The sequence below is a fragment of the Archocentrus centrarchus genome, chromosome 5 (genome assembly GCF_007364275.1).
Source record: "Archocentrus centrarchus isolate MPI-CPG fArcCen1 chromosome 5, fArcCen1, whole genome shotgun sequence".
NCBI classification, from domain to species: domain Eukaryota; kingdom Metazoa; phylum Chordata; class Actinopteri; order Cichliformes; family Cichlidae; genus Archocentrus; species Archocentrus centrarchus.
Genome location: NC_044350.1, coordinates 15,676,916 through 15,696,479, shown reverse-complemented (window position 1 = coordinate 15,696,479; position 19,564 = coordinate 15,676,916). Strand labels below are relative to the sequence as shown.

Sequence of the window (19,564 nt, the reverse complement as noted above, 5' to 3'; positions counted from 1 at the left end):
ATAACGTGCAGTGTTTACTGTTATCTTACAGTGTTACTGTTATCAGTGTAAGTGCTTAGAACGATATTGACATCTGTAAGCCTTAATGATACCATAAATTATGTGCTAATCTTCACTTTTTAAATAGTGCGGAATCAAAGACTTGTTCCATAAGAATAACCAGATTTGAACCAGAAAAACATTTTTATCTTGGTGGTAGAAACACAACTGTGGAAAGTAGAGATTTCACAACACAATTTGTGCACTGAATTTGCTGACAATAAAAAACTAAAGATAATGTATGATTTAAAGTCATGAGCCAGCACAGCACGCTTATTAAAATTAAACCTGAAGAGCAAAGAGACATAAGTGAAGTCAGTAGTGCAACAAATTTAAATATTATTTTATTAACATTTTTGGCATATTTATCTGATTGCTTTAAGTGTAAAGAGACGGCAAAACATACAAAAAAAAAGTCCAATATGAAGGAAGAACATATAAGAAAATGTGTAAGGGCAGGATAGGTCTGTTCAAACAGCTCCTGTGAAGCATGGTCACCAAAAAGGTTTACAGTACAGGCTGATGTGATAGGATATTAAACATTATGTCAGGACACAAATAGCAGCAACTGAGCATCAAATTAAAATAAACCTATTTATAAAATTATTTGCCAACCAAAAATCCCCAAAACATTTGGTGTACAACGTGGATCCTGTAAGGTGTTTCTGCCTGAAAAACTTTAAATCACTTTTAACACCTGCATGGATTTGCTTCCAGACCAGATCCAGCACAGAGGCACTTGTTTGATGTTTGATATGTAAAGTCAATCAATATTCTTCTATTGACTTCACTGATGCAGGGCACAACCGCAGCTGATAAAAAACCCATTAATTTACAGCACTGGAGATAAAATTAAAACACTTTAAATAAGTGGAGTTATCAGTAATTAACAGCCCATTGCCATAATTTTATGGACATCCTGTGACCTCTAACACAAACGCACATCATCTACAACGTAACCACTGGCACAAGAAATCTGGAGAAAAACTGACAAAAGACTTCAAATTGTAAATAGGTTATGGTTGAAAATAACTGAAACAAAAGAAAGAAAGGACATAAAAAAAACCCCAAACAAAACATGAAACCGTTTGGCTGAACTCAAAATACAGCAAAATCCCAAAATGATCTCACTGCAGAAACAACATATTCAATTTAGATTTTCAAATATACCTGAGAGCAGCAAGTAACATTACAGTATGGCTTCATTTTCAACATTCAGGTCTGCAGCCCGACGTTCACACGTCAACTTTTTGCAAATATTGGATTCTTGCCCTGATGGACTTTGATAACTGAGAATTGCTCTTCAGAGCTTTTCCTTTGGAAACATTTGATATGCATTTTGAAAGAATACTTAATGATGATCCACAGAAAGCACACTCAATATGAGAATTGCATCATTTTTTTTCTGAAAACATCAGAAGGCTCCACTGAGTTTGCCATTTCTTTCATTAATATAAATATAAACATCAGTGATTTCCTTGGGTTGGCTGATGGGAAGAGCAAACTATAGGGTATACACGTAAAGAACACAATCTCAGTTAGACTTTGACACCAAATATTGAAGGCAATGGAATAAACAAGACTATAAACCTCACACTATCACCTAAGCAACTGTTGGTCTGAAGCTGTTTGGGTTTCAGTTTTAATCATAATGGATTAAAACAGGGCAACAGCTAGTCAGTGTTAGAGAACATTGTTGCTTATTTAAACAGCTTCCACCAATATAGCAATTAAAGGCCATTAAATAGTTTTGATTTCATTTTTTTCAACAAATTGTTATTACACTTAATTGTCTCATAAATGCCAAAGCTTGTGGCTTGGACTCTTTCCACAAAATAAACTGTGATATCTCTATGGAATGACTCCATGTCAGAACAAGCACCCACACTCACACAGAATCGCAGCAATAAAGCTTTTCTGTAAACTCACTGTTCATTTAGTGCACAGCTGTTTCTCTGGAAGACTTGCTGAGGATTGGCTTTTCCACACTATCACTTTCACCACTGAGTGTCAGTAATTCACTGTAAGTAGGAAGAAGCAGCAGAGCTGTGACAATGAGCTCAGGATGGCTGCAGGCTGTGAGAGTGCCATTTGCTGACATGCATTATTGCTGATAACTAATAGGGTTCATTTGTTAGCTCATTCTCTATCTGCATTTTTACATTCATTATTCTGTTGAGCCCCTTTTTTGACATTTTATGTCATTTTTTTTAAAGTGTTTACATATATTGCTCCAGCATTGTTTAACTCCTAAAAAAAACTCAGATTGGTTTAACAATTACTTACAATATAAAATCATTTCAAATTAAAGCATATTTTTTTTAGGCACATATGTAATATTAACTCACAATTCTTTTAAAACCTGTTGCCAGCATGTTAAGTTATTCTTACAGCATGAGGGAGCCATACTCAGTTCCTACACTGGAGTGACTTTTCAGGCAGCATTCTGGAGTTTGTTGATATTTACGGTCAGATCTCCAAAATGCACAAAAGCTCATTCATTTGTCCCTGCTCTGATCTCACCATTCACCCCTCATTTCCTCCACCATGCTCATCCACTGAGGGGGTGCAGGTCCACTCTGACCTTCTCCCCAGTACTCATCATTCCAATGGTGGGATAGAAGCCTCCTACTGGTAAGGCCACTTCCCTCCGACCGACCACCTTTCCGTTGCGCGTGAAGAACACCTGAACGAACCAAAAAAGATATTATGAATATCTGCTGGAAAGATGACCCATACATACTGTTCAAAAGTCTTGAGCCACCCTCATTTCTTTATATTTTGCATCCAAGCAACCAGACTATCTTGTCATTTTTTAAAAACGGTCTTCAGCAATAGTTATCAAAGCTTTCAGAAGGTCTTTTAAAGTTTTTCTTTGGACATTGGTTTTCAGTGCAGTCCTTATACCTGACCACTTTCAGAGGAATGTTTTTCATTCAAGCATGAAAAAGACACCTAACCCAAAGGATGAACCAGGGTTGCGTCTACACATGACAACTTAACAAAGAACCAATTTAAAATTGCATCTTTAGGCACTTTGTTACTAGAAACCTGTCATAAAACCACAACATTTGTTCCTATTTCTTTAGTTGAACCTACAAAAAAAAAAAACCCAGAACAGTCTGTCAGGCATGAAAAAGGTGATTCCCAAAGAGCTATTACCCAAAAACTTGGTATACCTTGGCATGGTGTGCTGTGTAAATGGTACATAGCACTTTTCTACTAAGTCTAAGAACTTTCTAACATTCACACACATTCACATTCCAATGAATGCATCAGGAGCAGCTTGAGGTTCAGTATCTTGCTTAAGGATATTTTGGCCGCAGACTGGAGCAACCAGGGATCAAAACACCAACGTTCCAATTAGCAAATGCCGTGCAGAAGTGATAGGGCTAAAAAAAACTATAGCTGTAACTATAGCATCTATAGCAGATGAACAGTTTCTGGAAGTCATGTCCTTAAGAAACAAGGAAAATGCAGCAAAGACCTGACACAGATGCATATGGCCCTTTACTTGATCCATCTACTGTTTACTGAAGCCTCAGAAATGGTCTCAGTGGAAGGGGGGCTGTCAAGAAGCCATTCATAAGCAGGGAAACACAGAGAAAAGGCTGAGGTATGCCAAATTACTCAAGAACTGGACTGAAAAGCAGTGGCAACAGGTCTGATGGAGTGATAATCCAGTGGCTTCATTTTTCATCATGACAATGATCCCAAACACACTGCTAAAGCAGTAAAAGCATACCTGGATAACAAAACACACAATAGAACACTATCAGTCAGTGACTGGCCTCCCCAGAGCCTGGACCTCAACATCACTGAGGCAGTGTGGGATCATCTTGACAGAGAATGGAACAAAAGGCAGCCAAAATCCAAAGAAGAGCTTTGAATGTCCTTCAAGAAGCCTGGAGAACTATTCCTGAAGACTGCTTGAAGAAATGTAAAGAATGCTGCCTAAGAGAGGAAGAAAGGTGGTCACACCAAATATTGACTTTCAAGCTTATTAGAACTGTATAAACTGTTTTTGCCTTATATACTGCAATTTCATGTATGTTTGCTCATGTTTTAATAAATCACTGCACCTATTTCCCAGCAAAATATAAAGAAATTACTCAAGACTTTTGCACACTAAATCCTTTAGATTTCCACACTGTGAAGGGACCTCACCGTGACCTTCCTCCCCTCCAAATCTTCTCCCTCATCCTCATCCTCATCTTCATTGTTTGCATACAAGTCATTCTGAACCTCACAGGGCTTAGCAACCCCATCAAAGTCCCAGTCATCAATGTCATCTGAAAGAACCCATCAAGAAGGAAAGTTACAGGGTGCACATGTGAAGGCACTCTGAAAAACATGGAAACAATATAAACACGTTCACCTCCACTATCAACACTGAAGTCCCGTGGAAACATGATGCCACAGCCCATAATGTCCCCTTCAAGGCAGCGTGGCCCAAACGGGTCCCCGACCCCACTGCCGTGGAACAACTTCCCATCATCTATGAAAACAACAAGGAATTTCATTAGAACTTTATTCCATATTCACGAGAGTGTTACATAATAAAGAGACAAATGCAGATATCAAGATACAAAATATCTGTCATCTGCCAACATTTATTAATAAACGGTGAAAAGAAATATCCATCCCCTCATTCATTTTCCAAAGAGCTGTTTCTGGACAAACATGTGCCCACTCCAGCAGGCAATTTAGAACTGGAGTTTCCAGTTCACCTGATCTGCATGATTTAGACTGTGGGAGGAAATCAGAGCAACCAGAGGAAACAGACACAGACACAGGGGAGACCATGCACCAATTACATTGAAACAATATCACTCTGAAGTTTACTGGCAATGTTTTTCAGCAAGGTATTGACTTTTTCCAAGTACTCAAAGTAAAATAAAGCTACACTGGAATCCATCAGAAATATCACATTAATACAATTTAAAGGAATCACCAGTAATAATAAACTATTAACCATTCAGCCGTTTCTAAGATTGCCAGAAACATTTGTTTGTACCATCTCCAGTGTGATAACACAATGTTCACAGTGACGATGGCCTGGAGAATGGATTTAATTGGAGTACGGATGTTTACAGACACAGTGACAGCCAATCATGCACTATCAGGATCAGACTGAGCAGACTCACCTGCATGATAAGCTATGGACCCTCTGCTCCAACCTGGATGTCTATTTTTTGGGTAGTCCTGAAAAAATAAAAAAGAACTTCATTGATGATGATGATGGAACAAATTACTGTTAGTTTGTTGTTTTTTTTAAATTAAGTGAACTTCTTAAAATTTGTTGGGGTGTCCAAAGATGTCTTTTTAGAACATGGTTTGTCAATCAAGCAGAGATCTAGTATTATTATCAAATTAACCCAGCCTAACATTGACTTTATAGGGAAATGTTTAGCTCTCTCAGCAGAGCACTGGAGTGAGTATTGGCACAGTGACAGGTAGAAAAATTATAGGTTGCAGTGAGAAAGCATGAGAAGACTGGAGCAATACCACCGGTAAGTAAAAAAAATGGAATGCACTATAAACAACTGTTCCTTTATCCAACATAAGCAAACATTATGCAACTAGTAACTTAAGCACTTGTTACCCTGGGATAGAAAAAGAGAGAGAGAGAGAGAGAAAAAGAGACCCTTGTTTTGATTTTTGTAGCAAGGGGTAATACTTCCCATCAGCAGACTGATGCATCTCGCAGGAGATGACGGGGGATGGAACTTAACCTCTGGAATGACCGTTTGATGGATTTATAATGCTCCAATAAAACCGCAGACACACTGAGAAAAACAATTCCTGGAAAACAATCAGCACAATGACAGAGCTCCATTCTCCACGATGTCTGACCCGAGGGCACGGCATGCCCACACACAGTAACTAACAGGAGAGGAGTGCGGGGGAGCTTAACGTCAAGGGTGTCTGCAACAGCAATCCATTACCTCCCAGGCAGAGAGCACTAGCCCAGCTGGCAAAGCAGTCGTGCGATTATGAAGAGTGACGCTCAATCAATTAGTGTCCAATAACTAAGAACAACAAGCACGAGCAAGCCGGTGGAGGACAACAACATCCGAGCCAAACTTCATTGCATATCACTCATTCAAACGATACAATGAGTGCACCCTGAAAAATTATTACAGTGTTTTATTTATTTTAAACAGGATGTGCACACAGTTCAAGATTTCTTGTGTGGCCAAAGGCAGTCCCACTGTCTCCCTGATTTAGGGTTTAATTCCACATAAATTATCCAAATTAATTAGGATGTTAGCAATAGATTAATAAGGAACTTGAGGAACTTGTGCATTCTTTTTTTTTTCCCTTTCTTTTGTATTCTGTTTTTTTTTTAAGTGTACAATGACTGACTATTTGGAAATATAGAAGAAGCAAAATTAACTTTCCCATTTGGCGAGGGCAGTCCTCTAGTAAACAAGTTAGTATGCATATGGAACAATCTTCTATGGAAAACCAGATGTAGCGGTAAAATGAGACAATATTTATTCTGTTGTGTGCTTTTCCTCTTTCGGTCATCCATCACTTAGACTGGAAACAGTGAGAGCAGTGGGGCAAATGAGGGAGACCGATGACGAGGTGTTAAGGGGCAAAGAAAAGTTTTCTTTACCGACAGATAACCACTTTGTGTGTATAGTAAATCACCCCTTGTATCAATGCCAGTGACGTGATCATTATCGTGATGACTATAATGAGGAGCTTCTTACCCTGCGTGCCAGCCCCAGTGCAATATAACACTTCTCTCCAGCATCTGTGATCTCCAGTTCATAGTAGTGAAAGCGCGTGTTTAGAGGCCGACGGGCCTGAGCCAAGCCCACGTCCACGATGCTTTTCCCTTTCCCTACGTACTCCAGCAGCTGCAGACATAAGTCATATGTATATGTTATACATTCAGATACACAACTAGAAGAACAATTCATGTAACAATTAAATGAAAACACTAGAGTGTACAAGATTAACAAAATTAGGTCTGAGCTGCATTTTGCACTATAGCTTAATTTTCACCATGTGACACGGCACTTTATACACATTCAATCTGAAAAATGGGAATAGTATTGGTCATTTTAATGGATAAAAGAAACATGTAGTTGTATTTCACTCTTATACATAAAGTCCTAATCAACTAAACACAACCTCTGTCAATTCACTACACTCAGGATTAGCTGCTACAGCCTGCTACAGGCATTACATTACTAAACTTCCCTAGTGTTGCAGTTAGATTATATTTTAGCATATGGCATTATCTCAGAAAAAAAAAACAGTCCAATGTAGTTCTGCTAATCTCCAAAACACAGTGAGGTCCATAGGTTTTTGGACAAAGACACAATTTTGGCAATTTTGCATCTGTACAGGATTTTAAATCATAGAATCAAGATGTTATTGAAGTGCAGTTGTTCAGATTTAATTCAAAGGACTTAAGTATTGCTTTAATTTTTTAGGAATTACAGCCATTTTTATACACATTTTAAGAGACTAAAGATTAATTGGACAAGCCAACTTAATTACAAGGATTGTTTTGAATACTTGGATGAAAACAGTTTGCAGTCACTGACTGCCTCAAGTCTAGAACTCATGGACATCACCAAATGCTGGGTTTCCTCCCATGAGATGATCTGCTGGAACTTTACTGCAGCCATCTTGTGGGTCTTTCAGCTATCAGTTTAGCCTTTAGCCACTGAAAAGCATGCTGTTAGGCTGAGATCAGGTGTCTGAATAAGCCACTGAAGGACTTCCCATTTGTTTGCCTTATGAAACTCTTGGGTTGCTTCTGCTGTATAATGTAGGTCTGCACTGTTAAGCACTGTCTGATCAGTTTTGCAGCAGTTGGCTGAATCTGAGCAGAGAGTATAGCCCTGTACACTTCAGAATTTATCCTGCTACTTCTATTCGCCAGCACATCATCAATAAACTAGTGACCCGGTTCCACTGGCAGCCATACACATCCATGCGCAATACTGGCTCTACCATGTTTGACAGATAATGTGGTATGCTTCGGATCATAAGCCGTTTCTGTCCTTCTCCATATTTTTGTCTTCCCATAATTATGGTACAGTTTCATCTGTTTTTATATATATATATATATATATATATATACATATATATATATATATATATATACATATATATATATATATATATATATATATATATACATATATATATATATATATATATATATATATATATATATATATATATATATATATATATATATATATATATATATATATATATAAAAAGTCTAATTTGGCTGCCTTCTTGTTCTTGAGAGTAACCAGTGGACTGCACCTTGTTGTAAGCCTTCTATTTTTCCACTCACGAAAGTGTCTCCTGATTGTGGATCTTTACCTCCGCGAAAGTGTTCTTTCCCATGGTGTTGTTGTTTTTCTTAACCATGGAAATAATTCTGTCTTCATGCAGTTTAGTTGTTTTCTGTGGTCTTTCAGGCCTTTTGGTGTTGCTGAGTTAGCCAGTGCATAGTGTATTCCTTCTTGTAAGAATGTACTGTTGATTTTGGCCACTCCTAAAGCACCCCCCCCCCCCCCCCCCCCCACACACACACACACACACACTTCTAGCTGTAGTTCTAGCACCTAGAACTACACGTAAATCGGAAACAACATTAAAAGACAGTAAATAAGATAAAATAGATAAATCAATTTTAAAAATACCATAAAAAGCGATCGTCTAAAAGGAGGTTGCACTGCAGCCAAATGCCAAGGAAAAGAGATGTATTTTTAGTAGATTTAAATGTGTGTATCGTCTGAGCTGTGCGGATATGGAGAGGTAGAGTATTCCATAGTTTTGGTGGTGGTGCTGCTGCTGCAAAAGCTCGAACACCTCTCTGTTTTAATCTAGTTTTAGGCTTCTGTAAGAGCAGCTGGTTAGATGACCTCAAAGCTCTTACAGGCGTGTGACTGTGAAGCAGCTCACACAGATACAAAGGTGCCAGTCTGTTTAAAGCTTTAAAAGTAAGCAATAAAATCTTAAAATCTATTCTTAAACAGACAGGGAGACAGTGAAGGGATGACAGGACTGGGGCAATATGTTCATGCTTTTTTTAATATCAGTTAAAAGATGAGCTGTTGCATTCTGGACAACCTGCAGGCGGCGCACAGAGGACTGATCTATGCCAAAGTACAGGGAATTCCAGTAGTCCAGGTGGGAAGTGATAAAAGCATGAATAACTGTTTCCAGGTCTTGTTGTGGGAGATAAGGTTTTACCTTAGCAATGACTGAGTTGAGAAAAACTACTAGAAAAGACAAATTTTGTTCTGCGCTGTTAGTATTTACATCCTGATTTATTTCTGGATAAACTGTATTTGCTTTTTCTGTAAACGTAATCAGCTGCTCTGGTGCTGTAACTTCAGCTGACCTCAAAGCTGTCATTTGGAATACAGCTGCTGGTAAATCATTCAATAATCTATAAACACCTGTACCAGTTTCAGCTCATGACAATACTGGGCTTGATGATATAATATTGTTGTGAGGAACTGGAAATTAGATTCAAGCAGATAAAGAAACAAACATCTGAGGAATTATTTCTGATTTAATACAATGTTAAAAGTCTTGCCACTGGCAGTGATCCACTGTTGCTGTTGCCAGTAGCAACAAAATAAAGAGAGTAATAGTTGTGATGCTAACGTGACACATAATATCATCAACTTCATACCTACTGCAGTTAAGCAAAAGCAAGACCCAGCAGCAGACAGACGTGTCCCACAGCAAATGACTGCCTACTCACTCCCCATCTTTATACGGAGAGTCACAGAAAATGGTTTTAATTTGAGTCAATCATAGAATACTGCAATTAGAGTTAAAACCTTTTTATAGTTTTGTCTTTGAGGGAATTTTTTGGTTTCAATTATTTTAGTCATGTTCAGTTAATTTAGTTTTACTAGTAAATGCACATGCTGTGGTATTTTTTTGGGGTCTGTGATTTTAGTCCATTGTTAGGTGGTCGCTAGGCACCACGATAACATCTAATATAGATAAAAACCTTTGGGGACCTAAAATGTACCTGAGTGCCAAGTCTGGTTGCACAACTCCTGATTGTGAAGGAGGAATTTGTAAAACAGAGATTTCATGTATTGTCAAAAGATTCTTGATAGTTCATGTTTAAAAAAAAAAAAAAAAAAAAAAGTATTACTATAGAAATACTGCAAATAACACTTGAAGCCATATACTGCAGGCTGACTGTTCATGCAGCAGCTTGTGGGCCCTGAACTCACATAAGAGAGGGTCATGTTTTTAGAAATAATGGACAAACAAATGTGCGGGTGGCATAGAGGTTACTCTTAGAGTGCAGTTTCAACTGCTGAGTCAGACAAAAAAACTGAAGCCAAGAAGTCGGGGGGGTGGGGGGTGGGGGGTGGGGGCAGCAGCGATGTCATTGAGCACCTCGGGGAAAATGTTGCTTATTTTTCTGCTGCTTTATATCACTTTAGTACTTCTTTTCTTTACACTCTTAAAGATTGCAGTTGGAATTACTGTCACAACTCCAACTTTTTGGTGGGCAACAATGAACTAATTCCATCAATGATATTATGCTTGTGAGCACATTTCTTATCTTAACTCTTTACTTCAAGGCCAAATGTACAAACACTGAATAAATGGTTTACATCACAGTATAGTTATACTCTATATGGGCATTAAAAGTGTTCATAAATGTACAGTATTTGTCACTGGTGGTTACAGCTTCTTAAAGGACATATTGAACTCTTTAAAGACAGCAAGTGAAAGATCTAAGAGTGTCCTGGGTTAAGACCGCCAGCATTAACTTGTTTTTTGATGATAGAAGAAAGCAGAGGTCCTAAAGAAAGCCAGCACAAGCCCAGGGAGAGTATGTAAAAAGGGCCCGACAGTGCTAACCACTGAGCCAGCATAATATAACATTTAATTACTGTACTGTCATAAAGTCATGCATTATCCTGTTTGCTTCTACTCACTCTACTTAAATAAAGACTTGCATTACATTACAGTGCGTTACACACTAAGTAACCTTTATAAGTGCTATAAGGGTCAGGAAATAAAGTATTGGCTCATATTTTTTGATGGATTCCTCTTAAATTGAATTACTTTTAACAAGACCCAAATGGGTTAAAATGTCTGAACATGCTGGATTTTGCCAGGGTTAGTTACAAAGTCTCGATTCTTCTCTGCTGATTTAGCACTGCACTGCAATAACATTGACTAATTTGTGATGGAAAGATTATCACATTCAATTCAGCAGAATCAGAGACACCATTTTTGATCTACATCACTCACAATACAGCTCTGACAGGCTGCTAGGAGATTTTGGTGCATTATTGCCATTAGTTGCTAATGTAACCTCAAGCTGCTATCCTCAAGAGACATAAGAAGCTCAATTCATTTTTATTCCACACCACCATATATTTCTCATTGTCTACATTGCTTTGTTGCTCACTGAAGTGACTCACATTAGGCGATTTATCATCATTTCCTCAAGGCCAACCTGTACCAAAGGACTTACCGTGCCAGTCACCTTGACATCATGGAGACGGGCCCAGTCCTCTTCATGACTGTCAACTATCATCTGTCCATCATCCTCCTCCACTCCCCATTCAGCGTTCAGGTCCAGCAACACTTCTTCCCCTAAAGAGTGCATCCCTACTGCAGGATAGAGACCTTCAGGAGACGCTGGGATGTCCACACTACCAACCTGAGCACACATTCAGACACAGTTTTTAAGGTATCATCAGCAGAAATGTATGGAATATTTAAAAAAAAAAGAAAAAATACCACAAGTTTACCTGTAAATAGCACTGATTGAATACATTCTATGTAAGGTGATATGGTGGTAATGGGGTACTTACTTCATGACCATTCTTGGTAAAAAACACAGTTAACTGTCCGTCATCAGCATCCAGTGATATTCCACAACCAATTCTGTCACCCCTGCAGCATTTTGGACCAAACTGCTGTCCTACAGGGTTGCCATTATACAGCCTGCAGAAAGACAAGTAGGACAGAGTATGTACCTTGTTATATTCATTATCTTTGTCTAATTATTGAAAATGTTCACAGAAAAAACATTAGAAAATAAAGCTTTAAGTCACTGAAAATGAAACGGTACACAATCAGCAGCTTATTTCTGTACAAGTCTAATTTTTTGTGAATAAAACTGAAACATAATGCAGCACTTAGGATTTAAGGTACTGCATCATGTACAACTGTAAAAGGAAATGTCATAACCCAGGTGTCTTGCCCAACAATTACTGTCTCTCCACTGTCAAAGCTCTAATAAAAGCACACAACATAAAACTGAAAACTCCAAAAACATGAAAAACATACTGATACGCCTTGGGCTAATGGTTTCTAATTTGTTGAATTCCCTGTGACAAACCTGTGGTGTTCGTGTACTGTACTGTTGTTTGTACTGTTGCACTGCCTTTCAGTTCCCAGTCAGCATGCCTTGGATAAGTGTTAGTTGTAATGATTTCACATCACTTAATACTTCATTCTTATGAAGGGAACATACAGGAAACCAGAAGTAGATAAAAAACTTGCACAATAAATCCTGATGTGCAGCTCCACTAATTGTCACCTACTTGCTGAAAGCATTTTATTCTAACACTAACTGGTAAAGTTCTTGCTTAAGGTAGTAAAAGCTTCCATAAGCCAAACACTAAATATGCAAATGCATTCCTTCACTGCTGTTTTTGGTTCCTCAATTATGACTGCGACATGAAGACAGTTACAGCATGTAAAGCTGTAACACAAGTGCTTTAATCTGGAGCATATCCATGTCATGCATGTACATGTAAAGAAAACAATCATCACATACTTGCCATCATCAGCATGAAAGGCCACAGAATTTGGAAGCCAGCCTGGCTGATGATCCAGTTTGTAGAACTGGGGCACCAAACCAACAGCAATCATACCCCTCACTCCTGTTTCGATTATAGTCACCTGAAAAGACCACAAGCACTTTTACCACCTATCATTATAATTTTTTAATTACATTAAGAAGAAGGTTTGCAGTCCTTCTGGTTGTTCCTAAATGTAAAGGTGACCAGCTTTGAAATGACCTGCAACAACCTTTGGACAAAGAATCCTTGCAGAATCACTGACTTCAGTAAAACTGCTTCCTGTAACACATAGATTTGCTTTAGTACTTTTTTGTCTTTTTTTTTTTATTATTAAAATTATCATTGCTTTTATTCTGTATTTTATACTGACTTTTTGAGCTTTGCATTTTTGTGTCATATGGTCTTGTCTTTAAACTTTATCTTAAATTTGACTTAATTTTACCTGATTTTCTTAGCATTTGTCTTAGCTTATGGTGGCAGTTGTTGGTCAATATGTCACTGTTGATCACAGTGGCATATATGCACTGTGCATAATACTTGTATGTTCATAATCAGGATGTAAGCAAACTAAATCTTTGTGTTTATAAAGCCTCTTTATGCCTTTTTATGCTTTAAGAGTCTGTTACCAGCTGTGTGTTGCTTGCATTTAAAGTGGTCAGCTGTTTCACCTCCTAGCAAAGAGTTTTTACATATTTTATCACAGCCCACAAGATGAACTGGAATGTTCCAAAATACCTACATGGGTCATGTAGGTTTATTTGCCAGAAAAGTTCTACTTCAGACTTTTACATGCTGTTACATTTTATTTTGTGCTGGCACGGCTCATCTTTTCACTTCACAAAGTTTCCAAACCAACTTGAAACTCTATCTTTGTACAACCTCACATGACGGTTCAAAGTGAAAACCCTTAAGTAAAGAACTGGCCTGTCCCACTGTTATCATAACTGAATAGTGACCATATGACATCATCCCTGGGGAGCCCTTAGAGGACGCAATGCAACTGGAGCACTGCTGGCAAATCCAGGGCAAGGAGAAAAGGAAACTTTTAAGTTCTTTCCCATGACCTCAGCACTGGTCTCCTGAGAGTAAGAAGTAGTATTTATTTTTTTTATTTTTTTCCTAGTGTAAAACGTGGATGAACCCTAAAATCTACAATCAGGCCAACAGTTAGCATCCACTTAATCATTTTACAGCTGAAAAGCCCATTTGCGCAAACTGTATTCTTCCTCCTCCAAGGTAACTCCCATACAGTGAGTCACTAGGGTGAAGCACATAAAAGTATAAAAGTCTTGAGGGCTGGTTACTATTTCACTCTACGTCAGAGCAGGCAGGATGTGTGTGTGCTGGCAAGTTTGAACACGGCATATCCTGATACATTCACTGTCCTGGGATTTTTGTGTTGTACAGTATCTAGATTACCAAGAAATGTAAAATAAATACAGGGCGCCTGACTTGTAACGAGCTGTGACTATTTGGATCTATGAACCGATTTGTCAGGGATTAACTGACTGAATCATCAGACTCAACAGCTTAAAAGTTACCACCGAAACTTAAACACAGAGTATCTGTTTTTCCTTTTTAAAAATCAAAAAATAAATACAATAGAGACCCAACCACGTGCTTTTGCTGGCTGCTTTTTAAAGCAGTTTTCAAGTACAGGGTCAGAATCCAGCCAATTGGTGTTGAAAGAAAGAGATTTCTGCAGTGCTGGAGTGCACAGAGTACATTTTAAATTACTCTTTTTATAAACTTGCAAGCTGGAAACATTTCCTTAAAAGACTGCCTACTGAAAATGGCAAATACTAGCTTACTTACTTAGCTAACTGAAAAATATCTGCTTTCAGTAGGCGGTAAAACTAACAGTCACTGACTAGAAATGTGAAGCCCGACTCTGCAGAATCAAAGACTCACAGTATTAAAAATAATTTTTTAAAAATCCTCTATTTTTTAATTAAATGAATGTTGCCTTGATGTCCCTGGAAGTAATACTAGCTCCTTACAACACCTTTAATATGAAGTGAATCTTTTTTTTGCAGCAGGAATTATCTGAAAGAATTGCATGAACTGTGTGTGACACCATGTACTGAGGCTTGAAGAATAAATATCTCGAATCAAGGGATCTTTCAAGTTTCTCCCATGATCCAAAAATATATCATGCAAAAGACAAATTTAACCCTTAATCGAAAACTATTAAACTGAACGAAATGTGACTGAAAAAGCACATGTAAAAAGAGCTGTCAAGTGACAAATCTCCACAAATCTCCTTACGGGCTGAAACATCTCTGCTCCTCAAAGATTCTCAAAGTTTTTTCTCATGAGGAGTCACAATTCATCTGTCATTATGACTCAAGAAGATGAAGGTGACCAGTCAGACACAATGACCTGCCAAGCCTCCTTATGCCACACAAAATAAAAAAGTGACAATACTGAGCTTCATGTTACACCGTCCTGAAGAGCCACACAATGACTTTGGGATCTTTGATTCATTCGCACCATCAAAATGAATCAGACTGTCTCTCAGTTTGTTTGTTTTTTTAAAACTGTTCGTGTCTGGGTCATTGCTTCAGAACATGTAGTTTGTGAATAAATATTACAAAAAAATGACTCATTGTTGTAACTCTGTAGCGCTGTACTTCACACTTGTGGTATCAGCCTGTAACATTAGCACCTGGTGGAATCCAGAGCTGGCGGAGCACCCAATCACATGACTACATTATTTACAATAAAGTGATCAGATTATAAGAATTTAAAGGCAAAACCATATGTTAATAATGTTTAATAAAATGCTATGACAATGAAACTGTTTTATTTCTTCTGTTTATTTATTAATTTATGGAGCATTTTAGTCATTTATTAGCACACACAAACAAACCCTTTGGTCAACTGTGAAATGCAGGCACACTAACTGGAGGCTACTCTTGGTCTAATATGAGCAACAACAATATTATTCCATGCTAAAAATTAAACTGGAATGATTATCCATTTGTACATTTTCAAATGCATTATTTTCTTCATTTTGATTGAGTGAACTGAACAATATGTTACCCAGACTGACTTTGAATTACTACTGAGAGTTTTAAATATAATGCAGGATATTTTACAGGCAGCTGAAAATTAGATTCAGTTACTTTCAGAGTTAGACAGGACCACCAGCTCTCTTCGACAATACCACACAAAAGAAATTACTTCTACGCACAATCGCTTCCATAATTAAACTCAATACTGTCAGCATGAACACATTTTATTCAAGTCTGTTAAAATGACACTGTTATGTAGAAATGGGCACACAGCTTTTTTATTAGTGCTGAACTGTAATGACACCCCTGTAAAAATATTTAGAAAAATAAATAAATAATCAATTCCCATAACATTTACTTCCAATATCCATTTGGTCTAAAATGGATAATATGAAAACCTCCATTCACAGAGGCCATAAGCTACAGAAAGCCTACAGAAATCTTGAATTATATATATATATATAAAAAAAAAAATAATAAAAAATTTAAAAAAAAAAACAGTCAGCAGATCCATCTCAGAAATTAAGAGTGTGGCAGAAAACTAGGACTTTGCAACATTGCACCATCAGCTAATCAACAGTAAGTGTAAACCCACACTAGGTGACCCACAGCATGCCTGAGCACATTTGACCCCCTAGGATCAGTCTGATTGGCCATTGTGAATGTGAGAAGTGTGCCCAGGTAGGGTTCAGTTGGACTTGGGCATAGTATGCAAATAGTGTGATCACTAATCGTGCACAAGCCTGGGACTAAAAAGCATCTCAACACAGCCCGCCCACTAATTTGCAATTAACAAATGTACAGGGTGTGTGAGAGAATTAGGGAAATTCAAGAGAATGAGAGAGAGGAGCTGAGATGCTGAGACAAACTGAAGCGCACTCATACCCAGATCGTCTGAAGGTGAAAATCGTGCTTAGGCATTGTACAACACAACGGTGCCTGACGTGAATACGCCAAAAAATGTCTGCTACATATGGCAATTAGAATTATCTAGCTGGCCCCATTTCACTTCTTTAATGTGGCAATAAATCCAAGATATCATGTTCATGGAGAGGTACACTGTGTTATACAACATGTGAGACAAGTGAGAACATAAATACCAGCTTTTGGTAATCATTAAATAACAAGCAGGGCTGTAGAAATGGTGCTTTAAGTGAAGCCATAGATGAAATGAGATGAAATCATCAGCACTTACTTCAAAATAGCGGTTTCTTTTCGACAGCGGCCTGGCCGCCACAAAACACCCAACTTCATCTGAATTCCCATGATACCTACAAAGAAGAAGAAAAAAAAAAACATCACTAACACTTAAGCGAAATGGGATGCTAATTCACTTCCATCTCCTGAAGTGGCATTGCTCATTGCTGTTACCTGAGTACGTCACCGTCTCTCAGCATCCTTTTGAGTCTCTCCCGGTAACGCACTGCTCGCACCTCACGAATTTCTCGTATTCGCCTCCTCCAGTTTAGAAAGCGATAATGAAGGTTTATGTCGTCCATGTCTGAAAATCATCACAATCTAGGACACAAAGAGCACACCTGAGACAAAATAACTCATTTTAAAATACTAAAGTTACTTTGAAAGAGGACCACAATAATACATGAGAAACTATAAGTGAGCAAGTCTTTTTATATTGACTGTTGGGCCCACAGGCATCTGTGGACAGAGGTTTAGTTAGTATATAATTCTTATGAACAATTAACTTAAAATGCAGTCATAAAAAGGTGTAAGACTGGGAAATGCAGGGACAGCACGGGTCCTCCTTAAAAGCAGTAAACATTTCTGACCACAAGAAAAATGCAGGCTTTGATCCTGAGGCCAAACCCTTCGTGTGAGAAGTTTGTTTTTCCGTTCACATTTAATCCCACATTCCAAAGACAAGCAAAGGCCTGGACAGCGATTTCTCGCTGCCAACAGGCATGAACCTGAGCACCCCCCATTGTGTTGGCCCCATGACGGTCAGGTTTTTCCCTTGGGTGTCTTACACCCTTGCTGAACTGGGGCTGACTCAAGGATCATCTGTCTCATCTCAAGATGAATAGATGACACCCAGATTGATGTTGTCTCTTACTCTCTTTTCTTTAAGTATTGATATTGTAAGAATTGTGTTTCCTAACCATACTTTATTCCTAAAAAATATATCTGGGTTACGATCAAACAAGGAAAATAACTGAAAAGCTTTTGTTAAAAAACTTGAGAAAGTTTGCCATTTTTGCATTATAAATGAGATAAGGAGTTATCGGTAGTTTTACAGTTTGTTTCATCTGTTACCTCATCCGTTGACACCTCAGGTCTGCATCTGCGATACTATTCTCTAATATCAAGTTCTGTAGTCACGCCACTCCGCCTCAGGTTACGGCACACTTACAGAGATTTATTTTAAAAATTCAAATTCACCCTTTACAACAGAGGTATCTTCGTAGTAAAGAGAGGTGTGTATATTTTCACTGAGTCAGAGGTGGATCATTACAGACATGCGCAGAGTTAAAATGCAAATGTTGGCTGTTCCTATTAAAATTGTGAAAGCTGTTATACGCTGATGAAAACCGTGTAAAATGCGATTGACTAATATACCAGAATATATCTGCTTCTGTGTTGGACTCGTATTATTACTTATTACTTCACAGCTTCGTATTATTACTGTATTTCCTGGGTTTCAACCTTTACGATTTACCAATTTACGAGTCTTCCCCAAACACGACACTACATTTCCCAAACTACAGACAGGACTCCGCTGGCCGGCTAGCTGCTTTCAGCCTCACACTATCTCGCTTTGTGGCTGATTATATCACGTAAACATGGATACACTTGAGTTTATACCCACGCTATTCAAAGTCCCTCAGTCTTATAATGATTCCTTACTGTTTTATAACTTCTAACGCGTCGTTCTTCGGCTTTTCTTCCAATTTTAAGGAGATGAACTCCGCCACTTTATGCCAAACCAACACTGTCGGAAGTCCCGCCTCCTCGACCAATCAAATCTGAAGATGAAAACGGAGTGAAACGTTTAACCCGCGCAGTACCGCGTGACTGTGATGCCGTAGTTGTTTATTGTTTTTAGCCTTTGGTTTTACTGTTGCTGTTTTACGTCTACATCTAAGTATCTTCGCATATTATTTGAAAAGAAGCAGTGTCACCTTAATAAATTGGCACTTATTTTAATATAAAATACTTTTATTTTATTTTGTATTGTATTGTATTGTATTTTTTATATTTTATTTCTTGTTTGAGAGCATAAAAAAGATGATGTTGCGATTAGGATTGCCCCGACCTGCTGTCCTTTAGAAAAACCTTAAAAATAAATAAATAAAAGAAATAGTGAAACAGGTTGGACACCCTGCTGAATAGTGGCCCTCAATCTGTGACATCCAGCAGGGGTTTTGGATATGGATATCTTTTATATATATATATTTTTTCCAATAGATATTTTAATTATTGACATACAGTACCAAACCTTTGACTGGTACTGTATATTGATCTATATCTTGGTTAAAACATTCACCTTACATGTGAAAGATCCCCAATCCAAGCCCCTAGCGCCTGCATAAATTCCCAAAAAATCCCAAGCCAGAATAAATAGTAGGGTTGTGTCAGGAAGGGCATCTGGTATAAGATTCCTGCCAAATCAAACATCCATCCGCTGTGGCAACCCTTTTGGAA

General features: G+C 38.0%; 1 protein-coding gene across 1 annotated transcript; it reads right to left on the bottom strand.

The window, feature by feature from the left end:
* Positions 1–361: 361 nt before the first annotated feature.
* Positions 362–18,875, bottom strand: LOC115779717 (SPRY domain-containing protein 3-like). The gene is made up of 11 exons (XM_030728481.1): positions 18,767–18,875; positions 17,276–17,422; positions 17,100–17,175; positions 12,863–12,987; positions 11,892–12,024; positions 11,549–11,737; positions 6,762–6,911; positions 5,187–5,244; positions 4,418–4,537; positions 4,207–4,331; positions 362–2,725 (listed from the first exon to the last, which is right to left on the bottom strand). Exons 2-11 carry the CDS (start codon positions 17,401–17,403, stop codon positions 2,591–2,593), a joined length of 1,239 nt encoding a protein of 412 aa, XP_030584341.1. The 5' UTR covers positions 17,404–17,422; positions 18,767–18,875; the 3' UTR covers positions 362–2,590.
* Between the last annotated feature and the right edge of the window lie 689 nt (positions 18,876–19,564).